The sequence below is a fragment of the Coturnix japonica genome, chromosome 2 (genome assembly GCF_001577835.2).
Source record: "Coturnix japonica isolate 7356 chromosome 2, Coturnix japonica 2.1, whole genome shotgun sequence".
In the NCBI taxonomy this organism is placed as follows: Eukaryota; Metazoa; Chordata; class Aves; order Galliformes; family Phasianidae; genus Coturnix; species Coturnix japonica.
In genome coordinates this window covers 18,535,944-18,555,218 of record NC_029517.1, presented here as the reverse complement: position 1 = coordinate 18,555,218, position 19,275 = coordinate 18,535,944, and the positions used below count along the sequence as shown (strand labels likewise).

The following is a 19,275-nucleotide window of genomic DNA, read 5'->3' as shown; positions in this document are numbered from 1 at the left end:
TAGCCGTTCCAAGCCTCTCTACAGGAGGGAGGTAGCTGTTCCAGCTAATTAGAGATGGCTGGAAAATTGTTCATTTTAAATTGATTTGTGGGTTTATCGTTTTATTTCTGACCTTTTAATTTTTATTTTTTTAATTAATGTTTAAACATTTAACACAGATATTCATTTACATCTTCTACTTTACAGTTTCTTCATTAATAGCATATCATACACGACTACAGAGAACATCAGCCCTTATCACACAACTGTCATCTCTTTAAAGGTAACCAGTTAGAAGAGTTTTGCAAGTATGTTTTCTGCAACTTAGAGGCAATGCTTTTAAACCAGAAATTATTAATAGAACAGAATTTGTATGAACGGAATTACAAAAACTGATTTGTGCAGCATAAAGATGCGGCAGAGAGAGTGAGAATTTCTTTTGCCTTCAGTTTTCCACTGATCACCTTTTTGAGGTGGTTAAATGCACAACAGGAAAAGGAAACAGGAAGGTAGTAAGCAAGGGACTGACACACCCAGAACTGTTAATATCAGTGATCCCATACGTAACTCAGCCAGATGGAAGGCTTTGCCACAAAGCCCTTCTACCTGTCACTGGTAGCAATTTATAACTTTATAGCCACACATGGTCCTTTTGGCAGTCTTGAGCAGAAGCAAAATCCCAACAATTAACACGTGTGCTCCCAGGGAGCATGTTAACTAAAAAAATGATTGGCTGCTCTACGTCATCCAGGCAGCCTCCAAACTTGAAATGCTTCCTGGTGGTCTTAGTGATGAATTACTAATTGATGCCAGAGTAGTTAAGCACAACAGGCTGTGGAGTAAAAAACCTCTGCTCCTTTCTGGATCAACGCTTTCCAATCTCATGTGAGCAGAAGTGGATGGATTAGGTACCAGGTGCCAGAGTTTATCTTCAATCTAACTGATTTAGTAGAACTAGTGTTTGTTATCAAAAGGTTCAAATTATGTCTCATCTAGCCAGTCACCATCTACTGATTCTTACAGTAAGATTTTTCCAGTAATATAAGAAAGTTGAACATCTTTTTCCTATTTTAAAAGAGTATTATAGTATAATATAGAAATACGTAGGGCTTTAGCTCAGAGCTTATTCAATGCAAATTAAATCTGGCTGTAATCTGAAACATTTGTGACACATCTGACACAATTGTGCCAAAATATATAATGTTTTTGGTGTGGAACAAATACTTAATAGGGCTTTGTATTTGCCTGATTTATTAATTATTCCATGAGGGTTTGGGCTCCAGTTGTTGCTACTAAGGGAGCTACGGGAGGACTGAGTTGCTCAGCATGGGAAACTTGTGCTGGGCAAAGAATTACTGTACAGTATGCAGACAGTGGCTTCAGGTTCAAGCACACAATTATGCTATTGTAGCATAAGAACTTACCATACAGCAAGCATACGCTGCCTAAAGCCCACTGCTGGCCATGGAAATATCAGGTAATATAATGTGGTTATATTTCATTGCTGTTAATTCCAGTAATTCTATACCTCTTGCATATGACCAGTTATTGCAAGCCAACAGGTTTCCAGTAACTTGTAAAGCTGTGGTAATTTTCTCATTTACCTGGTATCTGGAGCTTCTAAGCATATCCACAGTATAACTAATGAATAACACATTTGATTTCATTGTAAGTCATTGTATTTCATTTACCAGTTTTTGACTGAAAGAAGTATCAGTATGTGCAAGACTAGCAAGACTTCAAAATCATATCTTTGACCTCAAACTTTAAGACCACACTCATTTGTCTCTCACTTGCATGTGCTCAGGTACATCTCTGCAAAATGCTACTCTTCCAATGCAGCTGCCCTTTCTAAGTATAATATGTTACATAATCGGGTCAAAGATAACAAGATAGTAACAACTGAGGATCATCAAACATTGCTTTTCATAAAGCCAAGAGAATTTTCAGTTACATTATTACATGTAATTCAGGTGACTTAGAGTAACCCAAGAAATTGTTTCCAAAAAAACCAGGCTTTGTCCCTCAATTAGCCAGGTAAATCCAGAGAAGTCCCATATTAGTCTAACACCTGATATGAGTGCATCTACTTTGAAATGAAAGCAGTGTAAGAGAATGATATGGTTATAAAGATCCATCAGAAATGTACTGAGTAATTTGTTTGGCTCATTACACTTCATTTGTTCAGTTTCATTTGCTGATTATATCTCTGCCTTTAAGCAACAAAGCCTTCAGCGTTGAGAAAAACAACTGTAAACACTGATACAATTAATAGTCAATAAAGTTCTCAGATATAGGGCTTTAGGAGCATTATTGTAACTGAAAGACTGATTATAAATGAAGATTATATGCTCTTTTTTGTTGTGTTCACAGAAGTTTTAAGTGACACGGCAGTACAGAAAATCAACTGACTACATACAAGAGCCACCCCCTCCAGCAGAACGCCAATACATTTTAGCTGTGTTTTTGAAGAAAATTACAATAGCAATTTCTCTCCGAAAAGAACATTAAAAGGAGTCCCGAGCAACTTCTGTCCAGTCAAAATGAAAGATACGTGTGAATATGTGTGGGCTTTGGAGTAACTGCCTCCCCTGACATCCTTGGTAATGGCCAAAAGAACAGCCAAAGATTCCCAAAGCGTAACAAAGGAAAAATACAACCAAGTGTAGCATATCAAAGAGAATCTTAGTTTTCTTTATGCCTTGTAGATCACAGCATGAAAAAAGAGATGGTTCTGAGAGAATAAAAGCAATACAGCAAGAGGCCAGTCTTTGCTTATTTGTGCACAAAAAATGCTTTTTAGAAGTGAAGTTTCCGAGTATTTCTGTATTATTGTTCTGTATCATCATCTTTAGAGACAACAGTAGATCTTGTCATTTTCATCTAACTGGGTTCAAAGCCCAGTAATAGAGATACTGACAGAAGGAGAGTAAAGAAATACCTTGTAAGTTACTGTCAACTTCCTTAAAAACATTTGCCTCCAGAAAGGAAATTAACTCACTTTCTCCCACTCTCACCCTTGAGGCCCTGCTGTGCATTCCAGGCACAGACAGAAAAAAAAAGAAAGTTCATGTTGCAACAGTGTGGGAGATTTATGTGCAGATGAGGTGATACAGACTTGCTGTCCAACAGAGAATACATGAACAAGTTGCTTGTTTGCAGGATAGTGTTTCGTCTTTGCTCTTAAAAACAAACAGACCCCATAAGGAAACACAGTGTGCTCAGCACAGCTCCATGGGACACGAGGGACCTTCTGTGAACTCTGCCACATTTTACATTATAACTGCCTTTTTTTAGCACATACGTAAGATAAAATAATTGATTTTCATTTACCTTGTTGTTGCGTTCAACCCCAGTGTAATCTGCTTCAGGTGGAATCTTTATATGCAGCTCAGCTTCATAGGCTCCTTCCCCATCATTCCTTGGATTTATTATGAGCACGACACAGTTTTCTTCTCCAATTATTAGCTGATCTTTATCTCTATGCAGAACATATGACTTGTCAGAAGTTCAAACATACACAATTATGATTTACAGCAGAAAGCCAAATTGCCCTCTTAGCATCTCTCTGGAAAATATTCTGTGAATACAGAGTAAAACTTTCTCATAAAAAGCGACCCCTTTGAAAAGCATGCAAGCACCTGGGAATGAGAGAGTTCCAGGGAAAACACCCACCATGGACAGAGTAGATGACTGGAGAGCTTGCAAGTTAGTTGTACACAGCTTCAGACCCTGTCTACTTTCTAACCAGTGACAACTATCAAGTGGAAGAAACATGCAGTGGCACTGTGCCCTTTGCTTTCACAGTTGTCCACTGATTTTGATGGCACAGACAGATAACTGCCAGAGGTCTCCCTCTTCTCCTGCTTGGCATATTTCTCCCTCTGTAAGAGGAATGGTTGCCATGTTTTTATTTTAATGTTTTATTCTGAGATTCATTTATGTCATTTACGATACAGAGCGTTCAAGAGAATTGTGTCCCTAGTTCAGAATTACTGACATACTGAAATCAGTAAATTTAATGGCTATTTTAAACAGCAGTTGGTGTTATCTCCTGGCATTCAAAAAAAATAGTACCACTCCTAACACTCGCAAACTGCGTTTTCTATGGTAGCCTTTAAATATGATGAATACATCTGACAAAGACATAACTCTGTAACTATGTATTTCCCCATTGTTAGTTTCCTAAGTGAATTAGATGCACAAATTAAAGTTTAGAAATTAGGTAAGAATGAGCAGATACAGCACACAACAAAACCGTTTCATTTGGTTGATGCACTTAGAAGAGTCTGGATTTTTATGTGTAGGATGGCCTATTTTGTTTAACTTACGGCAAAACAGAAAGGTGCAAGTCAGGAATGCACAAGTTGTCCTCCCCACAGTCTACCAGAATGTAAGCCTGCATGTCATTTAATAAAAAACAAACAAACAAAAAGATATCTTAAAGCTACTACAAGTTTCAAAGTCCAAATCACTTCATTAAATATCCCTAATTTATGTATTAAATATCACTACAATTTTCCTCATGGTTAAATCTAGTTCTCCCTTCTAAAAGTTCCTTTCAAGATGAGTACTGCTCAAGACTATCTAGACCGTAAACTACATCTTCAGCAGAATAATATCTTCCAGGTCCTTTCCCACAGTAACTCAGCCCACATCTTGTAAAATGCAATCAAAACTATGAACACACCAAAATTTTGGAAATGCTTTAAAGCATTGCCTGGTTCTATATTTATCTTCAATTTCCATTCTGAATTAATTAAATCCTTGTTGTGCAATTTCAGGGCCTGATACTCTTTAAAGGAAGATGAAACACATAATATTCCTAAATGTTTTCTTGTTTGTATACAGGATATGTTGCATGCAAATTTCATACCTGTTCTGCTACTGAGCTTCTCTGGTAGTAATTCAGTATTGGCTTCACCATCAAGCTGTCTTTGAAATGGGATTCATCCAAGCTATAATTGAAGTTTATATTGATGGGAGATAATTTATCTCTAAATTCTGTTTCATCCTGTGAGTGACAATCAAATAATAAAAAAAGAATAATTATTTTGGATGAGTATGGTCTTATTTGGAAGAGTATGGTCTTATTTACTGAAGGTAAAAACACAATGCATTGACAGGTGCTGGCCAAAATGTGACTATTTGTAATTTCACTGTGAAAGCATAATGACCTACCAGTAACTGGAATGCCCAGAACACACTGTCTCCATAGCTCCACATCTGGAAGAAGCAGGCTGAGCTGAGCAGACTCAACATTTTTTCTCTTAACATTTGCCTAACATGAAGCTACTTAAAAGACACACAGAACAAATTGATATCAGCTATTGCCCTCCTTTAGTTTAGAACGGAGAGAAGGTATGTGTAGATTTGTGGAGGTAATATTGTTGGTTTATTCCACAACCAATGATTTATATAAATTAGTGATGATAGAACACCAGTTCAGTTGTCTAGATTCTGTCTTACACATGGCTTGAGTCTTCTCCATTCCACCTCCCACTACATTTCTTGAACAAGCCTAGGAATGCACATGAGGTAATTCCAGCTGTAAGTGAGTAACCAATAACCCTTTCTTCTTCATTTTCAAGTGCCGCAGTTTTAAGGTGCTTTTTTTTTCATAGATATTTTAAAATATTCAAAATATATGAATTTTAGGTCAATACAATCCTTTAACGTATTTGTTGGAATAGAACTGTCATGGCATTTAATGAGTTTAGTTGACTAAACTGTGAATACCATAAGAGAGAACAACCTTATACTTTCGTAAGAGGAGATGCATATTTAATCAAAATTCCTAAAAGAGCATAAAATTAATAATATACACAGAAAAACTGCACAAAGGAAGCCTTTCTTTTTTACTTTCAGTGATTGAAAGTGAATCAAATATTTTCATAGTAACTCTTGTTGATAAGAAGGATGATCTGGACATTTATGCCAGTTCTTTCCCATCTCTCATTTGTATAATTTTGGGATCTAGCACCTGTGTAAAATGTTCTTGCTATTCAAATGGCTTCCCTTCTTTACAAATCTTCTTTAATCCCTGATACTACTCAAACTACGATGACAGTCCAAACTATTTTAAACTTACTCTGAGATAAACAAGAAAGTCCTGGCAATAGAGCTTCTTCTGTCTTTCCATCACGATGGAGAAATAATGATGTGACTGATGATAATCAAAGAAGAGAGTCCTTTTAACAGCTCCTTTCTGTTTCAATGAATCTAATTGCAATTCACCTTTCAGCACTACAGGATACAAGTAAATGGAACATTTATTTATTTAACACAGAAAGAAAAACAGCAAGCAATTCATTATATAATATATAGTTAATAACCAACATTAATATTACAAATGACAAAAAAAGGCTTCCAAGTAAAACTAGACCATGGCCAAGGTACCTGTCTGTTTAGGAGCACACTAGTTATTGATTCAAAGCATAGAACATGTATAGCTTCAATAAAACCATAATTTTATTTACATGCCATGTGTGTACTGTACAGGAATTCTGGTTCTTTCCTTTTTTCCTTTTTCTTTTTCTTCTTTTTTTTTTCCATAATAGAATTTTCTCCAACTGGGTAAGATACTGGCTTTATCTATAAAATGGCTTAACAGAACAAAAAGCCTTCAAATGAATTGTAAAAGCTTTGTGCCTGTGTGTGTGTGTGTGTAAACGTTTTTTTTCCTACCTCAGGAGGACTGCACTCCTAGCAACATTCAAGGCATAAGAGAAAAATTCTGAAATTAAGTGAGGCAGAGAAAATTATAGGAATATATAAAAGATTTCTTACCTATATCATCTGAAATACTTTGGCCTTCAAATGCTGCACAGACTCTTACAGTAAAACTAGATATAAAAAAGAAGTAATTGTTAGTAGAAAGAGAGCTGATGTGGAAACTAGCAATTCCAAAATCATACCTCCAAGTTTTCCTTTCCTTTTCTTAAAACGATGCTCACTACAATATGTGCTAAGGCACCTAACCATACACCCTAAGACAGAATGTCTCCCTGGCTCCTCTAATACTCTGAGTAACCTAACAGAAAAGATATGAAGAACTTTTCCACAAATCCTAGAAACAACCAATAGAGATCACCCTTCTAATACCGCTGGCAAAGTTGGGTTCCGTATTCTGAGCTTTAATGAACTACCTTTACATGAGGCTGTCTGCAGAAGTCCTTTCTGCTTCATCGTGGTCCAGTAAGAAAGACCTACATGATTTCAAGTGGGTGCAATTCAATTCAAACACATCAACTGACTTGATCAATTTTTGCTTCTCGTATTGTATTCAATTCTCCTAAGTTTTGCAGAGCCACGCTGAAGCACAGATAAACTAATTATTCAGGTTCATTATTTAGTACACTAATTCAACATGTAAGGTTTATATGTTTGTTTTTCATTTTCTTGTTCACAGTGTGCAGCAAGTTTTTTCTAAGCCCACTAATATGTGTGACACAATGACAACTGTGACAAGCATCGTATCAGCCATAATGAATCCCAAATAAAAATAATATTTTCCTGATTCTAGAAAAGGTACAATAATCCACGTTCTTCATATTTTACACTTCCTGGAACCGTTCTGGTGGGAGGTTCCCTTTCATTCTAATTTTGCAATGTCAGTCAGTAGACACTTTAAACAAGTTGCACAGCTGGCTTAGACATACAGAAATCTATCCCACGGGACTGAGGAATTCTTTGCCTGTTGGAGTTTCCCTATTAATTGTTTTCATATGTAGAATACAAGCTTGTATCAACTAAAGAGAAAAATTAAAGCATGGAAAATAGCAGCTGGTCTTCAGTCATTTTGTAATACAAACTAAATCTTCAGGGAAAAGTATTTTAGAATGAAGCAGACAGAAATTAAATTATGCTCCTACTAAAAGTCTTGTAGATATGAACCAAACACCTTCTTACTTACTGTAAACAAAAGTGAAAACTAATGAAAAAGCTACAAGTTAAAGGAGCACGACTTGCCTTTCTCCCTTTGTTTTTAAGCAATATCTTATGGCAAGAACACATTTTTAACTGAGGTGCTTTTATTCACTTCTCTCATGCAAAAGAAGAAAAACATTTTTCTCCAAGCAAACTTGTCAGTACATTTTATTTAGAAATCCTATCCCATATGGAGGGAAGAGTTCTTAAAAAGATCCGGAGCCATATCATTCTGCTGAGTGCAATCTAAGCAACCTCCTTGTAAGTGTTGTAAAAGCACCTGTGTGGCATTAATACTATCAGAGAGATCCAACTGCATTACAAGCATTTAGATTTGTAACCCATCATAATTTTTTTTCAATTATATTTATATTTTGAATGCACTTTACCTTTTCTAGGTTAAATGCTACTGTGGCAGAGGGTTTCTCTTTTAAGGATACATCCAACACTGACAGGTATGATGCATTCCATAGCTTTGTTCTGACTGAAGACAGCCAGAAACAACAGCTACACTCAGTATGGTCCGCAGGGCATCTTTTCCCTTCTACAAAGGACTGAGACCTCTCTTTCTCTAACAGAAAATGGTGAGATCACCAGCACTTTCACCACTTTCACTGTCACACTTCCTCAACAAAGATGTGTGTTTTGTTGGAAGGATGCTTCTGTGTTGTCAGTCTTAGCTGTATCATGTTTCATTCATCTAGAGACAGAATGTGAACTTGCAGCCTGATCCTATGAGACACTCAGCATTCTCCCATGCAGGTGGAGACTCAATATAACACAACTCAACTTTCCCCTACTTTGTTTAGAGAATCTGTGAAGTAGTGGGAGGTAATAAACATGACTGTTGCACTCACAGCATGCTTAACTGTTTGTGTGTTCAACAAAAAGCTGCACGAAAAACTCAAACTAGAAAGTTATTTTAGAAAGAAGAGAATGCTGAGGATGTTTTTTTGTCTAATCATGGACTTACCAGGCCACCAAAAGCTGAGATCCAAGGGGCTGGCAAGTCTTGTTGTCTGGATTCACAATCATGGGGTTCAAAATGAGCAGAGCATTCACAGTCACAACAGGTCTGGCTCTGAGGGACAGAAATATAGTTCAATACATAGAGTAGAAGCACATAAATACTAGATTGCTGCAGAGAAAACACTTAAGTGAGATGGCCCCAAAGAATCTCTAAATGTAGAGTTACTTGGGAAAAAAAGGCTTTAATAACACTGCTCCTACCCAAAATTCTTGTTGCTTTTGGCAGAAACTATGACAGGTCCTTACCAAGACATTTTCACAGTTCTTCACAAAAAAGCACAGGTTAAGAGCAGACGGTATCAGTGACACAATATGCTGCACTTCACAGTAGGCCTGTCCTGGGATATGGGCACATCAGAGACATTGCATCACAGCAGGATCTCACAAGAGGCCAGAGCTGCCCCGTGGGATTCACAGAAGCCCTTTGGCTGTTACTTTATGAACAGCCAGATTCGTGTTTATCCATGAACACTGACATAAGCAGACTTGCTATCTCTTGCTTTAGATACTTCAAAAATAAAAATGAAGACGATGCTGTTAAAATAGAAGCCGTTCTAGAATTATCTGAAGCCAATAATGAAGTAAACTCTGACCCAGAATCATGACTTGAGACAACTGACTTTGTAAACCATGAATAATCAGCACAGAAAATTCTGCTGAGTATGTGAGTAGATGGTTGTGGTGATGGAAAACAACCCCCTGAAAAACAAGCTGCTATTGAGTAATCAGCTAATCTGTTATGGAGAGCAATGAGAGCAATTCAAAAGAGAAATGAAAACAAAATTCTGGGTTGTTTTGGTGGTTTTTTTTCTTTTTCTTTCTTTTTCTTTCTTTTTTTTTTTTTTTAAGACAGCAATACTCTCTTACAGTAACTTACATAATTCTGGCAAAAATAGCTTACAACAGTTACTTTCCTCATATTTTAATCCACAGTTGAGTCTCTAAAATCTCTTTTCAGCACTGCTTCAGCAAGGTACTAAAAAAATAAAATTACTGCCTTCATTCCTGTGCTGAAGGGAAAATGCTTTTTTTCAAGCAAGTTTCCACTAATAAATCTATTTCTCCAAACTGACAAGTTACGCATTTGATACACTCTGGCCAGGAAACAAAGATTGAGGGCTTCTTGCTTGCTATTGGCTTTCTTAAATAGAACACATTTTTTATTGCTACTGCTACTGCACACTAGATCTAACACTCCACTTCAAATCCTGTGCTGTCACCTATGTCACTGCAAAAGGATGCAGTGCAAAACATTTGCGTGATTCCAAAATACAGCAGTAGGAAAACCAAGTCTACTCATTGTGTTGGATACCGAGAGTTAAAACAACACCCTGGTTTACACAATTCTTCAGCTTTGACAAATATTCATCTGGGAAACTGAACAACAGGCTCTGCTGGGAACACCAAAGAGAAGACAGGGAAGAATCTGGAAATATCACTACACTGCTGCACCAATGGATGGCGAATGTTAAAATGCAAAGAACTGTCTGCATGTGTGGATTAACACAGCAGCAGCAGATTTTCATCTATGGATCTGGTAGCTCTACTTAACACTCATGCTCAGATAGTGCATTTACTGAAAACCAGTAATCAGCAACAGCTTTGGAAATCTGCAGAGTAGGATCTCATACATCTATTCCAAACCGAGGTTAAAGCAGTGACTTTATTTCTATTAAATCATTTCTTAATGTTCATGAGCTCCAAAGAGGCAACAGTGACCTGAAAATCCAGATTGCTTACTAGTACCATTCTCCAAAAAAGGAATTAATTTTCAGCGTTTTCCCTTATAAATTACAGCTCTCTCTCATGAGCTGTACTGAGGGCTTCTGATTCTATAGAGCTGTGTGTGAGGTTGCTTTAAAGGTAGAAAATGCATTGCTTTCTCTTGTTGTGAATCAACAGCGTTTGTTGCCCATAAGCTGTTTCATTTATCATCTGTAATCAGCATCTTTTACACAGTGCAGCAGGGAAACCTAGAAATGTGACATTTGTTCATTTGTAGACCTCCCGCTAAAGCTGTAAAACTACAAATGCTTCGTATTGATTTACATACCTGTAAACAACTGCTTTTCCAGCTCCAAATGCACCTACAATTAAATCTGGAAAAAGAAAGCAGCTTCAGAAGAACAACATAAAAAGCACACATACATTTTTTTTCCAGCTTAAATTAGACTACTTACATTTAGAGTCATCGAATCATACAATTCAGTAACATGAAACAAACATGAAATTCCTACTTTCTAGGTCTTTTCTTTCTTCCTTTTTTTTTTGTCAACACTGTATCTGAAAGGAAATGTTTCAATACTGGCAGATGCTGACACATAATTATCTTTACTGCATCCAGAATCAGTTCGTTTAAGACAGGGTTAGCTTGTAATAAAGGAGTAAAAGGATGCCATGGGCACCCATTAGCACACATTTTATTCCAAACCACCAGTTGCCTATGACACAAAGAGACACAAACCCACTTTGTGGTCACCCTCATGCAGTTCACACTGAAAATTTGTGGTGTTTCTTCTTGACAATCCTCCCAATTCTCCTGTCATTTTTTCATTAATTTAGGCACTATGTATTTGTACACGAACACAGTGCATAGATTTGAGGAAAACTGATTTCATAGTCACTAATGTTTTCAGCATTGTAAGAGGATGTGCTAAGGCTGGTAACAGCTATCAGTTGATTGCGATCTTTTTCCCCACGAGTCACCATTTGGAACAAACAGGGTCAACAATGCATGAACTACACTGGGCCTTGGGCACATCTGTCTTACTGTCTTACTTTCAACGATACTGAGTTGAAATCCTATAAGCCCAAATATTTCCTCTTACTGTCTGGAGTCCCCATATAGAGCTGTCTGGAATGATCCAGACTGGCTGGCTGGAAAGATCTCCAGATTTTGCTGGAGAAAAGCTGAATCCAACCAGAGGGGAATAAAGGATCAGCTGTTCTGCTGCCTCTAGCTGAAATCTATGGAGGGAAAGAGCTTTGCTTCCTTTTCTGTCCCCCTAGTGAAGTGTCCAGCTGGACATCCCTTTCACTCTACTGTTTATTATTTGATTTGCAAATATACAATTTAGTAGACAAAGTCTTACAACGGATCTTGCAGTGGCACAGACTGGCAATATAAACTTATCTGAATAAATCCATTAAAGCAGTTGTCAGGATTGAAAAACAAACCCTTCCTTGCTGTTTCAACAGTTTGAGCACTGGTTTGCTTAAGAGCCTCTGAAATCATGGAGCAACTACAAAGCCCTGGTGCTAATTAGGGTGGTGGATCTTAGCCAGCCTGAATGTTCTCCAGGGCTGTCTGCCCTTCAGATGGTCAGGATTTAACAAGTTTAAACAAGGACTAATGTCCTCAGAGGAGAGGGCATGGGCAGTTTATGGTCCGATCTTCTTTTTTTGCAGCACTTACATTTTTCTGCTTCCAATGGCCTTATGAAATTCACTTCAGGGTCAAGAATGTTTAAAATAGCTGCATTGTCTCTATCTCCTTTCTGGGACATTTATGAGTCCTCTTCTTTAGTAGCTTTTATAGAGAGCTTACACACAGTCCCAAAATCTAAAGATATTTCCCCTTAAACAAACAACTGATTGAGACACACTTATCACCACAAAAGCTACACAATGCAAATGGCAGAAATTTCCCAGACATCTCCCTGATAGCAGTACGCAGAGTAACCAAAAATTACTTAATGCTGTTTTTGGAAAGAGAAAAAAAATAGCAAAAAAAAAAAAAATTGGAAAAAGGGAAAAAATTCAACACTGTTCTATGAACAGAAAGAGAGGTAAAAAGGACTTCACATTGTATCTGTCATTCCCAGTTGTTGGATCTTTATCAGTGCTGCAACTTACTTAATGTAGGATATCTAGTCCAGCATGGACTCAATGCTGTGCTATGGCAGAGACAAAACAGGCAGACATCTGTGACTTATCTAGATTCTGGACTTGCAATCATTTCATAATCTGATCTTCCCAATAATGGGAAGAGTTGGCCAAGGGAGCTGCCATTGATTGAGGACTGACTCAGCACTGGTGGGCAACTGCAATGCACATTGCCTTTTGGCTGCAGGGCTTCTTCTTCACATTCTTCCCCCCTCCTCTTTTCTTATAAAACTGTCTTTGTCTCAATCCATGAGTTTTCTAACACTTGCCCTTCCAATTCTCTTCCCCCCGATAGCCAGACTGGGGGGAAGGAGCCACAAAAGCATGAAATTACTGAGAAGGAATAATATATTTAGAAGCAAACATGCAAAGAATAAAACATGCTCATTTCTAGTAGTGACATATATGCTCTAACATAAGGACCAAATCATTATGCATTCAAGCAGAGGATTTACTGGAAGGTCCATTACATTTATGCTTTGCTTTTACTTGTTCTAGTTTTGTTCTTTCTTTGCCTTGAGGGGTCAACTCCTGTAACTACCACTGGAAAAAAAAATTGATACAAATCCATGAGATTTGAATGCACATCAAGTTAGGGCATTCATACACAGAAGTTATGAATTTGCTTTGTGTTCTGCAAAAAAAAAGTTATTAATCATTTCTATGACAAGAAATGCATGGCTAAATTATCTGAAGTTTGGCAACTTTCCCTTCCTAAAAATAGAAGGAAGTTGTTTTTATTCATTGCCTGCTAATGCTACGCATGCAAGGTCAACGATACAAAGGTCTCTAGCTGGAGAATAAGGGTTTAACAAGGAATTTGGAATTACATAGCAAAAAACCCCCAAACCAAAAAAGAACAACAACAAGAAAAACAGCTTAACTAACTGCAGTCCTTCCAAACAGAGCCTGAAGAAAAGCATATGAACACCTCTGACTGCATCTTTGCGTTTGTGAGGGTTGTTTTTTTTCAAGTCCTGAATGAAATGCATATAGAGAAAGAGAGCAGCAGATCTGACACACAAGATCTACTTCAGTCCTTCACTTTCTCGTGTTTTCAAGAGGATGAGGTACCTCTGAGATACAAGTAAATGGCTGCGTGGCCCAAAACCACCATGTCCAACAGATAAGGAAAAAAAGGCAATCAGTGACTCCTAAGGAATTTTCAACTTGCAATTCAACACAACGTGAGGTTTGCATGCAAAGAAAGGCTTTCAATATCTCCCCTGGTGAAAAGTAATCCATTTTCTGAAATAAAACTATCATAAACAGTTAAGGAAAGAATATTCACAGATGGCACTGAAGGGCACATTAAATTTTGTAAGCTCATCTCTTCATCTGCACCTTCTATGTGGCTGTGCTTAAGGGCATGATGCTGACTAAACCTTCAGTCAACCAAAGGGAATAAGTAGATCAACAGAGTTCTATCCCCAGTTATTCACTCCAGCAAATTTTTTGATCCCCTGCCATTTTAAAAGACTATCTGCATCCCCTGTGTGAGATGCAGCCCCAGGGAGCTGAGGAAGGATGGAACATGGAGTGTGCTTGACACTTTGTGCCTGTCAGCCCAGCAGCCCCAGGAGAAATGGCCACAGCCTGGTATGCCATTGCTCCTTGTGGGGAGACAGTGGCCAAGAACAACAGCCAGAGAAGAACTGGCGACAACTCACTTGTGAGAGACCCAGAAATGAAATAACAGACAGATGAGTCACCTCCCCAGCACAACCCTATCAGGGTACAGCCATGAGTGCTCATTTTATGGGCTCTGAATGGTTTGCTGACAGTGTTAAACAGCACATTATGCAGTTTGTGAATTTAATTATGCAGTAGAAATAGTAACTGAAAAGCAATAAGAATCCTATCTGAGTAGAGGTACTATGGGAAATTTCATGAAAGACTAAGAAATCTGCATAATTGAAGACCCTGTTAAAAACTGCTGTGAGCCTTTTCCGTTCTTGTTCCCTCAGTCGATTAGGGTCAGGAAGGTCCACCATCAGATTTCTCTTTCTGCTTTCGAGGATTTTAGAGATCACTAACCTCCCAAATCTCAGTAGGAAAGAATAAATTTCCCCTTAAATGGCCATTACTACAGGCTTGACCATAACGAAGGACACAGTGCTAATCATTCAGTCAACATTACTCAACGGTTTGAACTGAACACTACATGCAACCATCACTCAAACCATAATCGCTATCTTCTATGATTCTCAACTGCCTTGATCCTTCTTTTTCAACCACTCTGTTAGCAGATTTGTTAAGGATAACACCAAGGCATTGGAAATGGTTGCCAAGAGAATCTGCTTCATCCCTGGAGACATTGAAGATCAGGCTGTATGGGGCTCTGAGCAATCTTATGTAGCTTTAGGAGTCTCTGTTCATTGCAGAGAAGTTGGACTAGGTGACCCCTAAAGGTCCCTTCCAACTCAAATGATTCTATGATTCTACCATTCAAAGGCTAATTCAGTGCTCCTCTTTTTGTCTGGATGAGACCCTTCATAATACAATGTTGTTATCTACTCCATCATACCACTAACAAATGCAAAATGAGGCAGTTATTACTCTATCAGATCAGTTAATTCCCCCTTACTGGATTAATTGCTTTATTCTTATTATCTATTGTGCTTAATACTGTTAATTTAATTAAATATCTCAAAGAACTTTAGAAAAGCACCTCTATTAATTCCATAGATAACGTGTTTAGTATTTAATTGCAAAATTAACATATTTTCAGGAGATTCTTGGCTTGTCATGACATTTTTGATTGATCATTCATGTGCAAACAAAATCAGCTGGTGTTTTTGCCAGACGCATCTGCAGGCAGAAGCTATGCTCATGTTCTGGCTCCCACACTCAGCAAGCAGTCCCCTCTTACCATAACAGATGAAACTTCTCATTGATTTGTTTGTCTTCCACAAATCTCCTGGCCCAAATTCATAATTTAATCACCACTAGATTACAGTTCTGTGCTGTTGCTGGCACACTGCCTATTGTTGTCAAAAAGTATGAATGCTGAAGAACCCTTGCCTCTCAGAAACTTGAGTGTTTTCTTCCCACTCTTTGAGTTAATGTACTTAGCAGATGGAGCTGCTAAATGCTTTGATTTAAATAAGATTAGACTGGATTACTGAAGTTCTTAGGAAATTTTGTGTGACTTTCACACTTGTTTCTTCCTTAAAATGCTTCTGGAGTAATATGTTTATATAAAACGTGCTATTCTTAAGATAATAAGTGATCCCAAAATAGTAAGGCCTGAAGATGCCTTTATTCATTTCTCTGGCCAACATGGGCTTGAATAAAAAGAATGACCAAAATAAAAGGCCAGACTGGGTTTGTATAAAACTGGGATATTTTGAAGGTGAAGTTATGCACACTTGCTCCAGGAGAATCTCAAAGTTAACAGGGAAGACTTTACACAAGTGCCCTTAGACAGGACAGGCAGGGAGCAGAAACAACAGTGCAGAATTTATCTGAGCAATTAAGTAATTAACCATCAACAACTTCTGAATAGTGAATTCACAAAGAGCACTGCTCGGAACCCACCCACATTTGAAGAAACCACAGTCTGCTGGAGGATATGCCACAAGAAGAAAGCAAGCATAATGAGCTGAGTAAGTTTCTCATTATAAACTATTTTCTCAGCTATAATCAGCCACCAAGTGACTGAGCATATGCTGAAATATGAGGGTGGAAACCTTACAGCTTCAAATGCCTGAGCCCTGCACAGACAGATACACCAGCTGGAAGCGCAGCACCAGCACCTAGATAATCACAGATCCCAAGCACTCAGCGGGACCAGTTTTGAACTGATGCCCAGAAGGAAAAAGAAACAAACTTCTTTCCCATTAAACACATTTACAGGCTTATTTTGCACCTATCAAAACTGAATTATGCTATTAGAAAAAGATAGATAAAGCAATAAGTAAAGCAAACTACAATTCAAAACAAAAGCCTAAACTGAGACCTCATTCCCTTCTCCAAGCTCTGATGACACAAGTAATGCTCAGGATGGAGCAAAGAAACTCTAAATGTCCCAGATTTAACTGGAAAGGGAGTAGAAGCTGTGGGGAAAGTTATAATCTGTTCAAATGGTCTAGCATACTGGACAGTCAAGAAGGGTGAGCTGAGGACAGGACTGCAGAAGATCCTGGGCAAAGCTTGAAGAGCTGCTGCTTAACAAAACAATCCACCTACTGAATTTACATTTGGTCTCTTCACCTGGAAGTACAGCACTATGCCTCAGAGCACCACCTTATGTTTTTTATTCTCTTTCAGCTTTTTTACTAGATGCAATATGTAATCAAAGATGGAACAAGAATAAAGGAACATGAAGGGCATCTGAAAGTCTGACCAAAGATGTTAAAAGAAAGACAGGAAAGAATGGATAAATACTCTAGTTATATTAATTGACTATAAAATTTGCCTAATTCTTATATGATGACAAAGAGAGGAGCATCCATCCATTCACTGCCATCATTACCACTGTCTGATACTGGAATTCTTCTTCAAGGTGAGGAACCACCCAGTAAATTGGTACAGTCCAAGACAGTGGACAGGGATGCCCTGGGGAATAACCTGAGCCAAGGATCCTTCTGAAAAAACAGTCTGAATATAGCCACCTTGTTTCCAGGGCAGCAGGGTTTTATCAGGTGATGATGAGCTGAGCTGTGCCATGCAGCCTCAAGGCCAGACAATAGTTTCTGGCTCACTTTATTTTCTTGCACAAATATCATTATTGATTTTAATGGAAAATACTTGAGATTATTTTTTCTCAAGCAGTAATTTTGATTTTCTTCTTGGTAGAAAAAAATAAAACTTTTTCGATCTTAGCAAAGTTGGAAAACCAAATCAATGATAAAATCTTTATCAGAAACAATGCTTCAAGCCAGACACAAGTTGCACTTTACACACTGCCATTAGTTGATCTTATTTAAAAATGTATGGACAAAAAGGCAGCAGTAATGGCAAGACTGAACCATCCACTAGTACAGCAGGACTGGTGGGTCACCTGCCACCTCAAAAGGAACAATTATGTAAATTAAGGTTCCTTTCCAGGAATAAAAAGACATACAGCTCAGGGAGGGAATATGACAGTGGTCTGTATAACACAAGTGGGGTACAGGAGAATTGCTTGCTGTCTCTACAGCACAGGAACTACTGCACATCCTAAGGAACTGTCAAGGGCAACGTTCAACTTGAATGTAATGCAGTGAAAACAATCAGAAGACACACAGTTAGTCCCCATGGCCCCTTGCCACGGGCTGCTCTAGGTGCCAGATTTGCCACTGGGTAGTCAAATTCAGGATAGGAAAGTCTGTAAAGGGCTATTAAATTTGAGGGCAGAACTTCAGACTCGGACACCTTGCTCCTCCAGATGGTTAGATCTGGGTGAACATTTGGGAAATATCACAACTGTACCATTTCCTGGATATTTGAGCACTTGGCCACTGCTGGAGACAGGCTACAGTGCCAGACAGATCTGCTAGACAGATCTGCACTAGTAGGTTCCTGATTAGTCTTCTCTCCTATTTGTTATGGAGCTTCCCATTTCACTCTATTTACTCTGGAGGAACTGGGGAACAAGGGGGTCTTCCTCTGCCTTTCCCAGGTAAGACCAGGAGCTGGTTGTTCTCTCCTTGTGCTGGCCAGGAGCTGCAGAAAAAGGAGAAGAAACCACATATCCATTCACAGAAAAGCTGGAGAATTTGAACTGCCCTGAGTATTAGGCAGCTTTTGTAAACTCTGTTTTGTTTGTTGCTCCTGAGCTTATACAGGTATTTGGACAGGGAGCAAAACACATAAATTCCTGTATTAAATGAGATGGGCTGCTCTTCTCCAGAAAGCAAATAGGTAGATCTCTGCCTGATCTGAACCTCGAGCAAAAACTGCATTTAATCTTTGTGCAAGAGAAGATAATGACTTGAATCATCCTCACTTTTCAGAAACAATTTTCCCCAGCTTGTAATTCAGTCTCTAACTGCATCATCTAGCAGAGCATCGCCCATCTCTCAGTCCCTCATTTCTTAGCAGGGATGTGCCTGCTTGATCCTGAGTTGCTTGCAAGCCTTTCTGAGCTTGTCTTCATACAACACTTTGGCCCTAACCATGGAAGAGAGAACTGCTGGGAGACTCTCACCTTAGGCTGTGGCAATACAGGATTACACCAGCAGCCAGACATTACAGCTGGCTCTCATTTCCCAGTCTCCAGGGTAATGAACTTCTGAGAGTGAAGTTTTATTACTTTTTTCTTTCTATAAAATGGTTGGCTTTACAATATAGTCATTAAAAAAGCTTAAATGAAAAAAAACAACCAAAAGTCTTTTTCCTAATCTTTCACAACCCTCCTTGAATCACAGCCATGGCCATTAGTTTGGGAAGCACTGAATTACAAGCTGGTTTCCTAGATCTTCCAGAGTCAGCAATTGCTCTGCCTCTCAGCTCACACCTAAAATAAAA

At 38.3% G+C, this 19,275-nt stretch overlaps 1 protein-coding gene across 1 annotated transcript in view; it reads right to left on the bottom strand.

Annotated features, from left to right (window-relative positions):
• ITGA8 (integrin subunit alpha 8) overlaps positions 1 to 19,275 on the bottom strand; it is an 86,130-nt gene that overhangs the window by 40,434 nt on the left and 26,421 nt on the right. Inside the window, exons 14-20 of the mRNA XM_015853426.2 lie at positions 10,991 to 11,036; positions 8,882 to 8,989; positions 6,769 to 6,824; positions 6,071 to 6,225; positions 4,856 to 4,993; positions 4,311 to 4,378; positions 3,313 to 3,460 (exon numbers count right to left, since the gene is read on the bottom strand). Coding sequence (XP_015708912.1) covers positions 3,313 to 3,460; positions 4,311 to 4,378; positions 4,856 to 4,993; positions 6,071 to 6,225; positions 6,769 to 6,824; positions 8,882 to 8,989; positions 10,991 to 11,036 — 719 coding nt within the window. The remainder of the gene's footprint in view (positions 1 to 3,312; positions 3,461 to 4,310; positions 4,379 to 4,855; positions 4,994 to 6,070; positions 6,226 to 6,768; positions 6,825 to 8,881; positions 8,990 to 10,990; positions 11,037 to 19,275) is intronic.